The sequence below is a fragment of the Lagopus muta genome, chromosome 2 (assembly GCF_023343835.1).
Source record: "Lagopus muta isolate bLagMut1 chromosome 2, bLagMut1 primary, whole genome shotgun sequence".
NCBI lineage: Eukaryota > Metazoa > Chordata > Aves > Galliformes > Phasianidae > Lagopus > Lagopus muta.
Genome location: NC_064434.1, coordinates 30,521,736 through 30,535,726, shown reverse-complemented (window position 1 = coordinate 30,535,726; position 13,991 = coordinate 30,521,736). Strand labels below are relative to the sequence as shown.

The 13,991-nt window shown below is 36.5% G+C and overlaps 2 protein-coding genes across 2 annotated transcripts in view; one reads left to right on the top strand and one right to left on the bottom strand.

Moving 5' to 3' along the window:
• IMPG1 (interphotoreceptor matrix proteoglycan 1) overlaps positions 1-13,991 on the top strand; it is a 48,135-nt gene that overhangs the window by 23,523 nt on the left and 10,621 nt on the right. Inside the window, exons 8-12 of the mRNA XM_048935675.1 lie at positions 26-84; positions 2,029-2,049; positions 3,419-3,672; positions 5,068-5,144; positions 5,641-6,178. Coding sequence (XP_048791632.1) covers positions 26-84; positions 2,029-2,049; positions 3,419-3,672; positions 5,068-5,144; positions 5,641-6,178 — 949 coding nt within the window. The remainder of the gene's footprint in view (positions 1-25; positions 85-2,028; positions 2,050-3,418; positions 3,673-5,067; positions 5,145-5,640; positions 6,179-13,991) is intronic.
• The window catches only part of LOC125688971 (maestro heat-like repeat-containing protein family member 2B), a 142,941-nt gene that overhangs the window by 127,390 nt on the left and 1,560 nt on the right, over positions 1-13,991 (bottom strand). The gene's annotated exons all lie outside the window — the stretch shown is intronic.

Here is a 13,991-nt window from a genome sequence, read left to right as displayed (position 1 = left end):
TTAATGAGTTTATGTTTTTCTATAGATGCAAAAAATATTTGAGAAACTTCCAGGATTTAAAGAAATCCACGTATTGGGATTTAAGTAAGTAAGAAAATGGGGTTCATTTTTCTATTGGCTACTAGGATTCTACTCTCCCTTCTTTTCTTCACATGGAGAGACTTATTCATAGTGGAATATGTGTTTCTATAAATAGAAAACAGTTCTCTGGGAGCAATAAAGCAACAATATGGAGAGAAGTGCAAATACATCCCAAGTGAGACTACAGGCTTTCAAATTATTAAGAAGTAGCTTTAATTATCTGAGAAATCCTACTGTAGGTGAAGTAAAATCTGAAATTATCCATTAAGGACTTTCTTAAATGACAAGGAGAGTTAAAGGCAGGATAATTTAGATGGCTACACTTTGTATGTGGGTCTTGTGCTCTTCACGATCAAAGTGAAGCTTCTTTGGAAAGAGAAAGTTGCATGAGGACACAGGTTCACACACAAAATTTTCAAATAGGTTTCTGCCAGGTATGTCAAAAAATTCCTTTGATTAGATTCCTGTTCTGTCTTGCCAGTTCTATTAGTTTTAGCTTCTTTCCATGTTTACTGCTGATACAAGCTGCCGTGTTAGTTTTTTTCCTATAGAGAAATACAGTTCCTTTCAAAAACTTCAATTGTGCTTCAATAGACAAAAATACATTATATAAAGAGTCAAGGGAAAACCAAATTGCTAACAGCAGTAAATAACATAAAATTGAAATTAAAAGAGAAGGAAGAGACAGAAATTTGTGGTCTTAAGGCACAGCATTAGGAACATTCAACTTGTAATACATAATGAAAAACATTTGTATCAAAATGAAATTTTAGAAAAGCATTCTTTTTCCAGACTGGCTATGGGCATCCTGTTCTAGTAGCTGGTGACCCTGTGCATGGCAGGGGTGGGGTTGAAGCTAGATTATAATTATGGTCCTTTTCAACACAGGCCACTCTATGATTCTATGATTCCTATAGGAGAGAAAAGAGCAAACAAAAGTGAAAATGACTTGCATATCATTCTGATAATTAAAGTAAGAAAATAAAAAGCTGGCTACTGCATAACAAGTAAATATCTGCAATAGCACCTTACAGATACAACTTACAAGTAAGTAATCTCAGTTGTAACTCAAAGAGATCTGTAATCTACTTCTGCTTAGTATCGCATTCTTAGCTTTCTGTAGCTGATAAGCAGGTATATTCATCAATGTGAATGATCAGAGCTGCCCATCAATTAGTGATTGACTTAACTAGGTCTACAGAAACAGGCCTTAGGTATGTTGCTGTCCACAGAATCTCAGAATCACCAGGGTTGGAAGGGACCTCAAGGATCACAAAGCTCCAAACCCCCTACCACCTGCAGGGCCACCAGCCTCCCTATTTAATACTAGACCAGGCTGCTTAGGGCCCCATCCAATCTGGCCTTGAACGGGGCATCCATTCTCCTTTGACCGTATCACCACATTTATTCACAGCATTTTTCACAAGGCAATACGAAAAGATAGCATTAGTGATGTGCCAGAGAATTCATCAAGGGAGATAACAACAAGAACGTCAACATAGGCATCTCCTTCAAAGTGATTAATAGATCATTACCCCTGTGACTAGGATGAGAGTAGGTATAATGTGCACAGTAACAGTTGCTGCTACTGTCAAAGGTGTTCATTGCTGCTGTAAAGAAATGATCAGCAATGCTCAAATTGCACCATTGGTAGTGAAAAATAGGAAAGCTATTTCAAATATTTCAGACTGTCAAGGTAAAGTAAAATTCCTGTTTTTCCACTCAAAACATGATGATTTGCACTACTCTGAAGGAAAAAAGAGCAATGATGGAGAACAGGCTGTCATTTTCACACAGAAATAAAAATCATAGGTAATGCATAGAAGATCAATTGTCAGCAGATATTTTTGATGTACAACTGATTGATTTACCAGTATATATAACTCTTTGTTTCTTTTTCTTTTGCAATCCTCTATGGTACTCTTTTTTTTCTGCGATGAAATGAAGGCAGAAGAAGGAGAAAGATGGGTAATTTGCCTCTAATTCATAATGAATTTTGTTCATTTTATAGTCTAAGAAATTAAGACAAATCAATAAATAGCATTTATCTTGTTGTGACCAAGTGAATTGATTTGCGTTCTGTCCAAGTACAGAATTTCTGACATAAAGCAGCAGGGACAGCTTTCATTTTCATCTGCAAGGTTCATACAATCAGGCTTGTCAGGATGTCTCTCAAGGAAAGGAAATCGCATGACATAGGAAAATTTACATTCAGATGATAAAACATCTTTATCAGTCATAAACTTTAAAAAAAACAAAACAACTGCCTATTAAATTTTCAGTTTTGATCATCTGTGTGTTTCCATACAAATGTTATCTTCAGTAAGTACGCAGGATTTTCTTAGTTACCTGTGTTGTCATGGCAAATAGAGTGGCAAAGAGACCAGTTACTAGATTAATAAAATACAGGGAGATATGGACTTGTAATACAACTATGGGTGCTTTTTTTTTGGCTTAGAAGTGCTGCTAGGGAATAATATTTTTGGCAGATCCTAGAATTTCTCTTTTACTCCTAGTTTAAATGGAAGAATTTTCTACTTCTTTTCCCAGATTCTTGCAACATCACATAAACAAAAATACATAGCATATACTAGATAAGGCGTACTTCCTTTCTTTCCAAATATTTGATATTATAGAAAACAATGTTTTACTCGTTCTTTTTCATGTTAATTATGTGAATTTACAATTTGTGAAAGGTGATGAATTTGGAAGATTCAAGTCTTCTGTTAAGCAAGTAAGAAGCAGTGCTTACTCATTTGAATTTTGAAAGGCTGTTTCCCATTGTGAAATATTACTTTCTTGCCAAATAAGCTAGCTTTCCTGACTTGTTTCATTAAAAAAAATAAATAAATAAATAAGAAAGAAAGAAAGAAAAAGCCCCAGATCTGATAGGATTTTTTCTTACCTGTGGTTTTATGAACTTTTAAATTCCTTTTGGTATGTTTCTGTATGATTAGTAGGTGATTATTGCTTCTTGTAACTGCCAGCATGCATTTATGATTGTTTAAATCAAAAATGAACTGTGTCAAGCAATATTATAAGCTCCACAGGTTTCTGAGTAGTCATCTTAAACTGGATTATGTTAGAATATTTTTATAATTTCATTCAATATATGAAGTTTAATTTAAAAGTATGAACAGAAGGAGAAAAGGTTTAGGCATGGTAAAAGTAATTTGAAGACTGCAGTGTCATTAGAAAGCAACATATTTGTGTTATTTTTACAGTAGAGAATATGTTGTGGTTGCATGAACTTTTTTATTTTGCTTCTTTGTAAGATCAGTCTTCAGGCAGTAACTGATTTTGCTGCACTGGACGCTTTTGCATCTTCCTTTTGCAGGTCAAGCAGCACTATAGCGCGATACATGGTAAACTTTGAGAGAGATGGCTCAGAAATCAAAAGCACTGCAGATGACATCTCAACTATTGGATCAAATAAGGTTGAAAATGAAAAAGCACCACTCTCTGCAAAGGAAGAGAGGGAAATATCAGCAACCAAACTCACAGTAACGGACCTTCAGCAGCTGGTTGCTACAGCACTCCATGAAGACAGGTCCCTACCAGTGGACCTTGGGACACTTCGGTTTACTGACGGTCAGTGGGCAGGCCAATACTGGGCACAAGTCTGAACCTTGCCTTGCAAATTTATGCAATTTCAGTACAGTGTCCTTAGCTTTGTTCAAGGTCTTTTTCATATGATGTACCTACGTCTCCTAAGGGTTGCAAAATAGTTAAAGGATGCACAGATCAAAGTTTGTAACAAAATACACCTCTGTGTTTAAATAGTCGGACTTCCAATCATATTTGCAGGTCTGTTTCCATTTGTTTATGAAATCTGAATATTTTGCACACTATGGCAAACCAGAGAAGAAAAAGTAAAATAGCTTGAATATTCACTAACTCATTGTGAATTCCCAGTGTGGACAAACACCTTTCTTTAATAAGATAAAAAGTAAGGCATTTCTCTAACCTGAATTTAGCATTCTAACAGCTAAACTTCTATTGCAAGCAAGCCCCATAACCTCCTGATGGAGAAACAGAGAGGGACAGACACCTTAAAGGGCAAAGGCAAATACAAGTTTAAGATTTAAAGAAAGGGGAATACAAATTTAGAGTACTAATAAAGATGGGTGAGAATAGCCCTAGCTGAAGGGCTGCATCTAGTACAGTACTACAGCTAATGAATACCCCCTTACAGTCCATCAGCAATTTTTTCAAAGCTAGAAAAGCCCTAGCATTGGGGAAGTGAGTTAAAATCAGGGAAATAACATTACAGTGTTCCTTATACGTATGCTTGTCAAAATGACATTAAAACACAAACAATCTCATAGCTATACTGTTTCATTTACAGGCAACAGAATTTTCTTCCCTCTAAAAAAAATATGTAGATGAATTAATATTTTCTATAATATTAAAATGTATTTTAATATAGATTAAAGATGCCAATCCAAATTTTCATGGATATAGAACACTTAAATAGTGTTTATTTTTAATCAATTTTTTCCCTCTAGTTATGTTTAATAAACAGTTTTAGAAAAGCAACATGCATGTACGTGTGCTCAAAGAGCTCTTCTGAGAGGGTTAAAGCAGTGCTAAAGCCAAAACACTGAGTAGCAATGGTGTGGACTCCTGGTAAAACTGAAAGCAATTTGGGCTTAATGAACAGCACAGTGTGATGAATCATCGTAACCCATGTGAGTGTAACTGAGTGGTTCAGCTGATTTTAATCATTCATCCAGCTATGCCCAGTTCAGTTCTCTGCAGCCCTATCCCATTAATACTAAACAAAGAATACAAAATACTGTATATAAATCTCCTGCTTTCTTCATAAATACCAGTGTAATTTGAAATGTATGCCTCTGCGTTCTTAACATGGACTTTTAAAAACCATTATTTTTTATGGAGAATAGTTTTAATACATTTTTCCTCTGTTTTAGAAGAGTTTTCAGTGTGCTATTGCTGAAATATTATTTTCTTTTTTTTCCCCAGAACCTATTCTACCGCCAAGTGATTTCGATAATGACATCCAAGGCATGGTCACCATTCCTCTGGCAGGCCCTGATTTGGTGAGTTAATTCCACCCTTTTATTTATCTATTTCTTCATGAGAAATGACATTAAGCACCAAGAAAACACTTTTAATATACAGTAAAATGCTCTTTTGCAAAAATATGTATCTGCCTTTTATATATGCTATAACAATGAGTGCTGTGGTGATACAGTGCAAGAAGAGATATGGTTTCATTCACAGGTGAATATTACCACTTGAGTGCATTTTCCAGTTTTAATTAAAAATAAACAACTGCTCACCAGTTCAGTAGTGCATCTCAGAGAGAGGAGAACAATTGACATGGAGAGAAAATGTCATCTTTCTTTGACTGTATCTAAAATACCAGGCAATGCGGTTGGGATCACATGCATATATCAGACCTTTGGTGTATCCCATGACTTCATGCTGAACTAGATTCCCATGACTAAAGATTATTGGCTATTTTAGCAGTGAAAGTTAAACAATAATGAAAACTACCTTTAAAATCTGCTTCCCTCTGAAATTCTTTCTTAGGATGACACCATAAGCGCAGAACTCCCACTGGTTTATCCCAGCCCAGCAACGGTGGACCAAACCAGAGGCTTCTTTGTTGATGAATTTACAACTGGAATCTCTGATCTAAGCAGAGAGATTGGTGGACCTGAAGACTTTGATAGTAATTTTATTACATCTGAACCCGCATTCCCTACCAAACCCTCCAGAGAACCACCTCACGACAAATCTCCAGACACAGAAGATATCACTACTGATTACCAAAGATTCACAGTGCCTTTCAGTGCTCTGGTTAGCACAGACAGTCCTCCAAAGCCAGAGGATTCCTACCTGCCTCCTCCAGCAGACGAGTCAGAGAGCAAGGACTTAATCACCGATGACAATGAGTCTCCAACAGAGCAGGTTATCACATTGGCAGTTCATACCACAGGTAGTTTTACCCTACCTACTTTCCTGCAAGCCACAGATGAGCATACTGAAGCTGAGATGAAGAAAGAACTGCTTGGAGTAACAGAACCACCTTTCAAGGAAGCTGATAGAGACAGTCTCTCTGGACAAGGTAAGATGCAATAGACCTTTCCACAAGAAGGAGTAGGAGAAAATTGTTATTAAACATACAGTCACATGTAGCTACAGGAAATATTCTTTTAACTTTCTTTTAACACTTTCAGTTGTGACACAAATATTTCTGTGCCATCAAAGAGAAAAATCATACTTTGCATTTCTGAAACAAACATGAAACAAGCAAAAAATAAACCACAAATGCTGAAGCATAAGAAAATAAGGCAGGAATTGTGGTAGAATTTCAAACTGACAGAGCAAAAAAAACATATTGGAAAAAAAAAATAAAATAAAGCCAATCCCAGCTAACACAAACAAGAACTATTACAGCATTTAAAACACAGAAGGTAAATTACTGTGGTTTCACTAGGCAGACCTGGATGATAGATACAAGAATATAATGAAATAATATATTCCAAGCAAGGAGTACTGTGTATCAAAAAAGACTACATTTCTGCAGATCTGAAGAAAATACTTCTTAAAAATTACTCTTTTCCATGTGTTTATTCAGTCTTTTCCATTCTGTAGGGGTTTTTAATGGCATTCAGAGGTATGAGGAAAAACCAGACAGTGAATCAGAAAATGTATGTATGCTTATAACTGGATGGAGAAAAGTCTGCATAATCCAACCCTTAAAATGAAAAATATATGTTAGCCATGTTTCCCACAGTTATGGGAAAGTGATGACCCTGCTGATGAAACGAGTTAAAAGACACCATCAGGTCAAGGACATAGGTATATTAGAATTTTCTCTAGAGCCACAGAATATCAGTAATCCCAAAGTCTCCATCATCATCATGGCTTGGAAAAACAAGAGAGACACTTCATGGTACCGTGGTGTAGCAGCAGCCTTCACTGGCAAAGCAATCTGAGCTACAACTGCTGCCACTGCACTCTAGATTCACCACTCTGCTCCCTCTCCTGTTCCCAAGCCTGCTCTTACCAATTCTGCATGCCCAGAAATTGCAAAGGCACTCCTTTATCCCTCCTGCCCAGCATCAGCCTGTAAGACAAAGAGGCAGTGATTGCACTGCTGAAATCAGAAACACCCAGCTGCATGATGGCAGCATCATTCACTGGGGCCTGTGCAGCAGAAACATGAGAGGCCATTTAGTGTAAAATCAGTAAGACTGTACTTTCTGGATGCAGTAAGTACCTAGATGAGCATCTAAATAATGAAGAATATAAAAGCTGCCACTTGAGGCAGGGAAGAGCCCAGCGTTGTACACAGTCATGTTACTGCACCTGGTAGTTTCTCTGGTAGCTCGAGTTAGCTGCTCTTACCTTTTTAATCATTATAGTTCTGTTGCACAAAATGCAGAGAATTACCATCTGCTGGAAAAGCATATTCTCACACACACAGAAGATTCTTTTGTGTTTTTTTCCCCTACCTGATTTATTAACTGCCATGAGCAAGCACACCTCTTTGTCACTGCATGTTGCAGGTTTATTGCAGCACTGAGTAAAAGATTTGCTTGTATGCAAAGAGTTTTGAAGTGAAAGAAAAGCAAACGCTTCATCATTAGCTTAAAGATTAGAAAAACATTTCTAATAAGAATTAACTGTGAAATGTTCCTGACATGAAACTTTGTGATGAAAAGTGTTGAAAGCAACAATTTTCAGTGTGTACTGACAAGTCTTACAATGCTGCTGCTAACAGTATAGCAGGGAGAAGACCTATGAACTTTCATTCTATTCACTCATGGGATCAGGGACATTGTAATAAAGCATGTGTGTTCTACATTTTGCTAAATAGCTGAAAAGCCTTGTAGCCTAGCATCTCCCAGTGACTGGAGAAAAGCAGTTAGGACTATTTCACCTACCAGAAATGCAGAGCAGCACACACTGAGGATCCTAGGTCTTTTATTTTCCCTCAAGAATTGTGAAGAGCTTGTTTACCACAATGTTTTCTAGTTACTGCCTGAGTGCTTTTCACTGGATGGGAGGAAGAGACAAACCTCTCTCTCGCCCCAAGGTTAGAGCTTGCTCGACTGTTCCCAAGTGGCAGTCTAGGAGAACCCTTCACTTTGCTATCATAAAGGTTTCAGGTCAAAGCTAGATGCTGTGCTTCTAAACCATCCTCAGACACACTGCATTGCATGGTTTAGTGACTAGCAATGCCATGAGGCAAACATCAGGAAATTTTAGGAAGTATAGTGCAAATAGAAAATTCGCTGTTAGAAGAGATCCAGATTTTGTTTACAAGTTTTTTCTCATAAAGTTTTAAGTCCATTGGGAAGGAAAAAAAAAAAAAAAATGAGAGAGAGAGAGAGAGGAAAAGGCTCATGCTTCCTCCTAAAGCCATTATTGTCTGTGCCCACACAGCATTTAATTTTTCACTTAAAACTTACACTGCTGTGAGTCCTGTGAGTTTGGTTTGATCTTTTGGAAAGTACCTTATAATCACTACTTTCAGAAATTATTTGTTTTGCATTTGGTTTGGAGCCTATCAATCTGCAAAGCAGAATAAACTGCATAGAGCTGTAAAAAAAAAAAAAAAAAGAAAGCTTCCCCCAAAGAAGGGCTACCATCTTGCTCCTCCTTGTTAAGCACAAATTCTGTCTAAAATAAGCATTGGCACGTAGGAACTTCATCATCACTTCTGCAAATGAGTAGCAGGAAAAAAAAAAAATACCTTTCTCCAAAAAGGTGGGATGCCACATTAGCAGTGACACATGGCTGTATTATATTTGCTTAAAATCTTCTAGTACACAAAACAACATTAACAGGAGACACTGAACATTTACTGAGTTCTTAGAAGACTAAGTAGTGCATACTCTTTCAAACTTTTTCTCTTTTTATAGCTTTTTGGCAGTACTGTATGCAGCAACCTCTCTATTCTTTTGTTTTCCTGGCTATTGCTTATTTTATAGGAAAAATAGATAAGGAAGCTTAACAAAATTTATTATATAATTTTTATGAAAATCAGTAGTACTGATGATACTAACTGTAATATCGCAATTAAAATTCATGACTGGCAGGTATAGACATTTTGCCACTTTGTGCCTGGCTATTTCATTTGAGAGTTGCATTTCTTATCAACCTTTAAACTTTTACCTATTGCTGGTGTGAAAGAGCAACAACTACTTAGACCCTTCTGTATGAGGCTGGACAGCCTGCAATTGTACTGCATTTGTTCCCAGCCATTTCCCTGGCCTACAATACAAATGATGGGCATTTAGAACTTAACAAAACTTTAAATTTACTCACATTTATCGTGAAGGAAAGAGGTGGCTTGCAGTAATAGCATAGTCTGTTATTCTTTGTTGTGTCTCTATCAGCTTTATGTTTCGCAGATGGATTTAATTGCACTAGTTATCACCTGTGCATAGCTAAAGACTATGCATTACTACAGAGTCCTCAGCACTGAGTGGCTGAAACCCACTCTAACCACTTTAATTGTGTCCACCCAAAGTCTTTGTGCAAAGGAATATAAAAAAAATTATTTCACAGCTCGCAGAAAGATCTGCAAGGTCACACACACAAAGTTCTCCATACAAGATCTAGGGAAAGGAGAATAAAGGCAGGAAGGAGTTAAATCAGTGAGAGGTGCTTTTAAGACATGTAGGATGGGATTAGTCAGGTGTGGGCAGGCAGTGGGAAGAATAATCTAGAAGCAGAAGTGAGGCTTCTTTTAGGTGATACTGTACTCATGGTGATGATGTCTGTAGACAGTAAAAGGCAGGCCAGCGAAATTTAGAGAAACTTTTTGACCAGATAGGATAGTAATTACTGCAACCTTTGAAGCAGCCTAGATCTATTAGGAAGATGTAAAGCTACATTTCAAGTAAGCCTAATGTGTTCAAATTATATTTTGAGATTTCCTAGTAACACTAAGAGAAAAACCTTCATACAGATGTCCAGTCCTCTTATTGGAAAGTTGCCTGGCAGTGGGATTTAAACTTTAAGTAATTATAAAAAGGATTTTCTTCTCTCTAGCACCTTCAAAATCTGGGTTTTCAATATTTATGAATAGTGCGAACAAAACTGTTCCTTTCTACTAAGATACCTGTTCAATGTCTTCTACAGTTCTTCCTCTGGAATCAACTAATCTCTCCTTCTTCTTTATGGTTAAATTCTTATCCCTTTCTTTCCAGTCTTCTCATGAGTCTACCTAACACAATGTGATTATTCAGAGAGGCGCATTAGACTTGTGGTTATTTAAAAATCCACGAAAATTCCAGTGGTAAAACAATGCAAATAAAGGTAAAAACAGATAAAGGTGTTCATGAAGTCTGCAATAACAGTAGTGAAATACTTTTATTCCTAAGCAGTATGAAGAATTTTAAATTGCAATTGTTTTGACAATAACCACTTGCAGTTCATATAATCCAGATAAATGGTAATCCACAAGTCCTGACTATTGTGGAGGAAGCACTACTTCTAGAGATGTTGTTACAGAAATACTGGAGAAAATGAAACTAGTGATAAAATACTTCAGCTTTTTTTGTCATTCTCAAATCTTGATCTCATCAACCTGGATCACCCTCAAGAAACACTTTCAGTGAAGATGAGTCTGCAGAGTGTGTCACAGTGTTTTTCCTGTGAGAAAAAAAACCCACACTGATGTGCAGACGGTTGCTACACATCTGCATGTTTCTTTTAGTAATTGTTCTCATATTTTATGCAGCCCTGTTTTGAGGCATCCTATGGTTTTCTCCTCCTGCCCAGCAGTTAATTCAGTCGTACGCTCCTCTCTCACTACTATTTTGTAGCAATCTCTAGAAAAACTCAGTTTTCTGGATGTTTGGAGATTCTTTCTGCCACTGGTTCATTCCCAGCTGTCTGTAGGCCGTCTATGGTTAGCACTGCTCTCTATTTGGCATAATCAACATTGTCATGGAAATGAAAACGCCATTACTTCTTGCAAGAACATCTCCAGGCATTTTGGGTACTGGAATTCACCTCTACTTTGTGCCAGGAATTCACATGGCTGTTTATACAAGGTAAGAATTCTTTTCCTTGCATGTTTTTCTGTTTTTCCCTGCATGATTTCTTTGACATTAAACTGACAGATGTTTTTTCACATTCTCCTTCATCAGATTCTCTTGATGCCATTTCACTTGTAACTTCAGATGTGCCAAGAATGCTTTTCATGAAGGTGCTGCTTTAGCCTGATGCGTGGAGGAGTGAACAGGTAGGTCTAGCTGTGTAATCCTCTCAAACAATGTATACAATAGCAAAAAAAGCTTTCTGTAAATTGAAGATGAGGCTGAATGCAGAAGTTTCAGCAGGCCAATATTAAGATATGACAGGCTTAAGATTTGTTCATCATATATTCACAATTTAGTTATGTAAGTTAAATACTCAGAGTACTACAGATATCCTGAAGAGTCCTAGAGAGTACAGGTTGGTATACCACAGCAACTAGTAACAACTACGTACTGTTTGTAGACATTGAAACTCCCAAAGCACAGTGCTCTGGTTATTTTGTGCTGCACCAACCACAGTGATCTTTTAACAGGCACAATCATCCCTAAATCATCTGGTCCAAAATCATTATCCGTGTCACTAAAATTGAAACACATACTTAAAATAAAACCATCTGGATCTTCTCAGTTAGATACCTTCCATCTCTCTCTTACTTCTTCCATAGCTAAACTATGATAAAATCAAATTGCGTATATCCAAGACGCACCATAAGAATAAAATAGTCCTCACTGTGACCTTCATTCCATTAATTGTATGTTTTTCAAATCATAATATGAAAAAAAATGTATTCAGTGTTTTAGTTTTTCTTTGCAAGTCTAAAAGCACTCATTTGATGACAAAGTTTTAAGATAATCTCAGATTAAACTTTCTAATTTTATGTTTTTCTTCTCTGTTTTTAGGTCCTTGGGTCAACTTGAACACATATCATGCGCCGTCTGTGCTCTTTTTACCATTTTGCAAACTAATAAACTTGTCTGATGTAGGTCCCACGACTTACAAAAATTTGCTCTTCTACTTTTTTTTTATTGCACAGTAGTGGGAAACATAGGAATTGAAGAGGAATTTGGAGGATACTTCCAATTCTGAAGGATAGGTAGCATAACTTTTCAGAATATGTTTCTAATCATTCTAAAGTAAAACAAGTAAAAAATAGTATTCCCAGCTTTGGGATCTCAATTTAAGGAGCTCCAAAATCACATCAGTGGCATGGAGCAGTAGGTGTGGCATTTAGATGTCTGCTTCTATATGATTCCTGGTTTCTAAAGCTTTAGGTTGTTGTCAAACAGTTTCTTATTTAAAACTCACAACTCAATTTTTTCCAATTTAACTTTAGAGCCATCAACAACTGGAATAAGAACTGTTAATCCACTTGAAGCTATGGTTTTAAGCAAGAGTTTTTTATTCAAATTTGACTCTGTTTCTTTGTAAAAGCATATTTATATTTGCAAATTCACTGCTTCTCTTTTTTTTTCTCTCTTTTGTTTCTCTTTTTAATTCATTAATGCAAATACCATACAAGTTCAGACATCTCAGTTTAGTTTAGTCTTTAGTTTACTTAAGATATATTTTTATTATTTTTAGAGGCTAGTAAATGTTGCTGAATTTTAATGCAGCATGGCTTACAAGAAGTGGTAGCTACAGCAGCCTTGGGCAATTTTTGCATGTCTTCACTGTAAAAGAAACAGGTTCAGAAGACAGAGGAAAGGGAATTCTGTTTTCACTGAACACCAGACCTGGCTTCTGGAGGCTTCATACAGATAGAATGACAGCTCTAAAAATTAAAAAGGCAAAATTTGTCATTAATTATGTACCACAAGATATTTGCTGTGACCTGTTAGGTTAATTATCCTCTTCCCCTGTTCTCTTAATCCTCATCTTATTTGAGCCTCAGTTAAAAATGGAAGACCTCAAACTCAAATTCAGCACTTTACCTGTTTATTTGTATATAACATTCCTGCATTCAGGAAATTTGTGGCATTTCAATATGCAGAAAACATGTAAATTTGAATTCAGCTCCTTGCTGTACCATTCCACCTAATATGTACATCAGCACAGCTGTCCATATGGAGACTTTTTACTCTGATTGCGGATTGTTTTAACTGCATACTTTTTCCTTTGTTAGTTATCTTCTTCAGTCAGTTTGGTTACAAATATTTCCACATAAAGCGTTAAACTCTCATGTCAGTGGACTTGTAAAATGTGTCCATTTCCAACATGAAATGTCAGTGCTTATTAAGCTCATGAATGAAATGAAATGCCAGGTTCTCCTGATGTACAACCTTCTGGGCATACTTATTAATGCAAAGCCGCTAGAAAACCTTTCAATTACAATTTGAACTTTTGCAAACAGCAATTCCTTATTCACGGTCAATTTGGAGGCTCTTCCTCACTTAAAATATGTAAGAGAACAAACTAATTAGACAAAGTTGTTGAAATGGTAATTGATTTTTTTTTTTTTTTCTGATAAGTAAGTTGTACCTATGCATATTAATCCTCCAGCTGGGGGATTCTACGTAGAACTCCTCTTGCAAAGATTTAGTACAGCAGTGCACCCAAGAAATTGCCTCTTCATTTACTGTTTACATGTCTTTGCCAATAGCAGTTTAATTTTAGATATAAAACTATCTTCCGTACAGTATGGCCCTGCCTTGTCCATATAATACATAAAACGCCTACAGATTCCATTGAACAACTTTACAGGGTGTAAGTAGTGGCTGAGAGTTAGAGTTGAGCTTTTTCTTACTGTAGGTAGTATTTAATTCCATGCCATTGTTTAACCTTCAATGTGGTTACTCTGGGAGATACGTTTGAGTTCAGCATCTTATTTCATGTTCTCTGTGGGTTTCTTACACCAAAATGATACAGTTGTAGAGTGAACT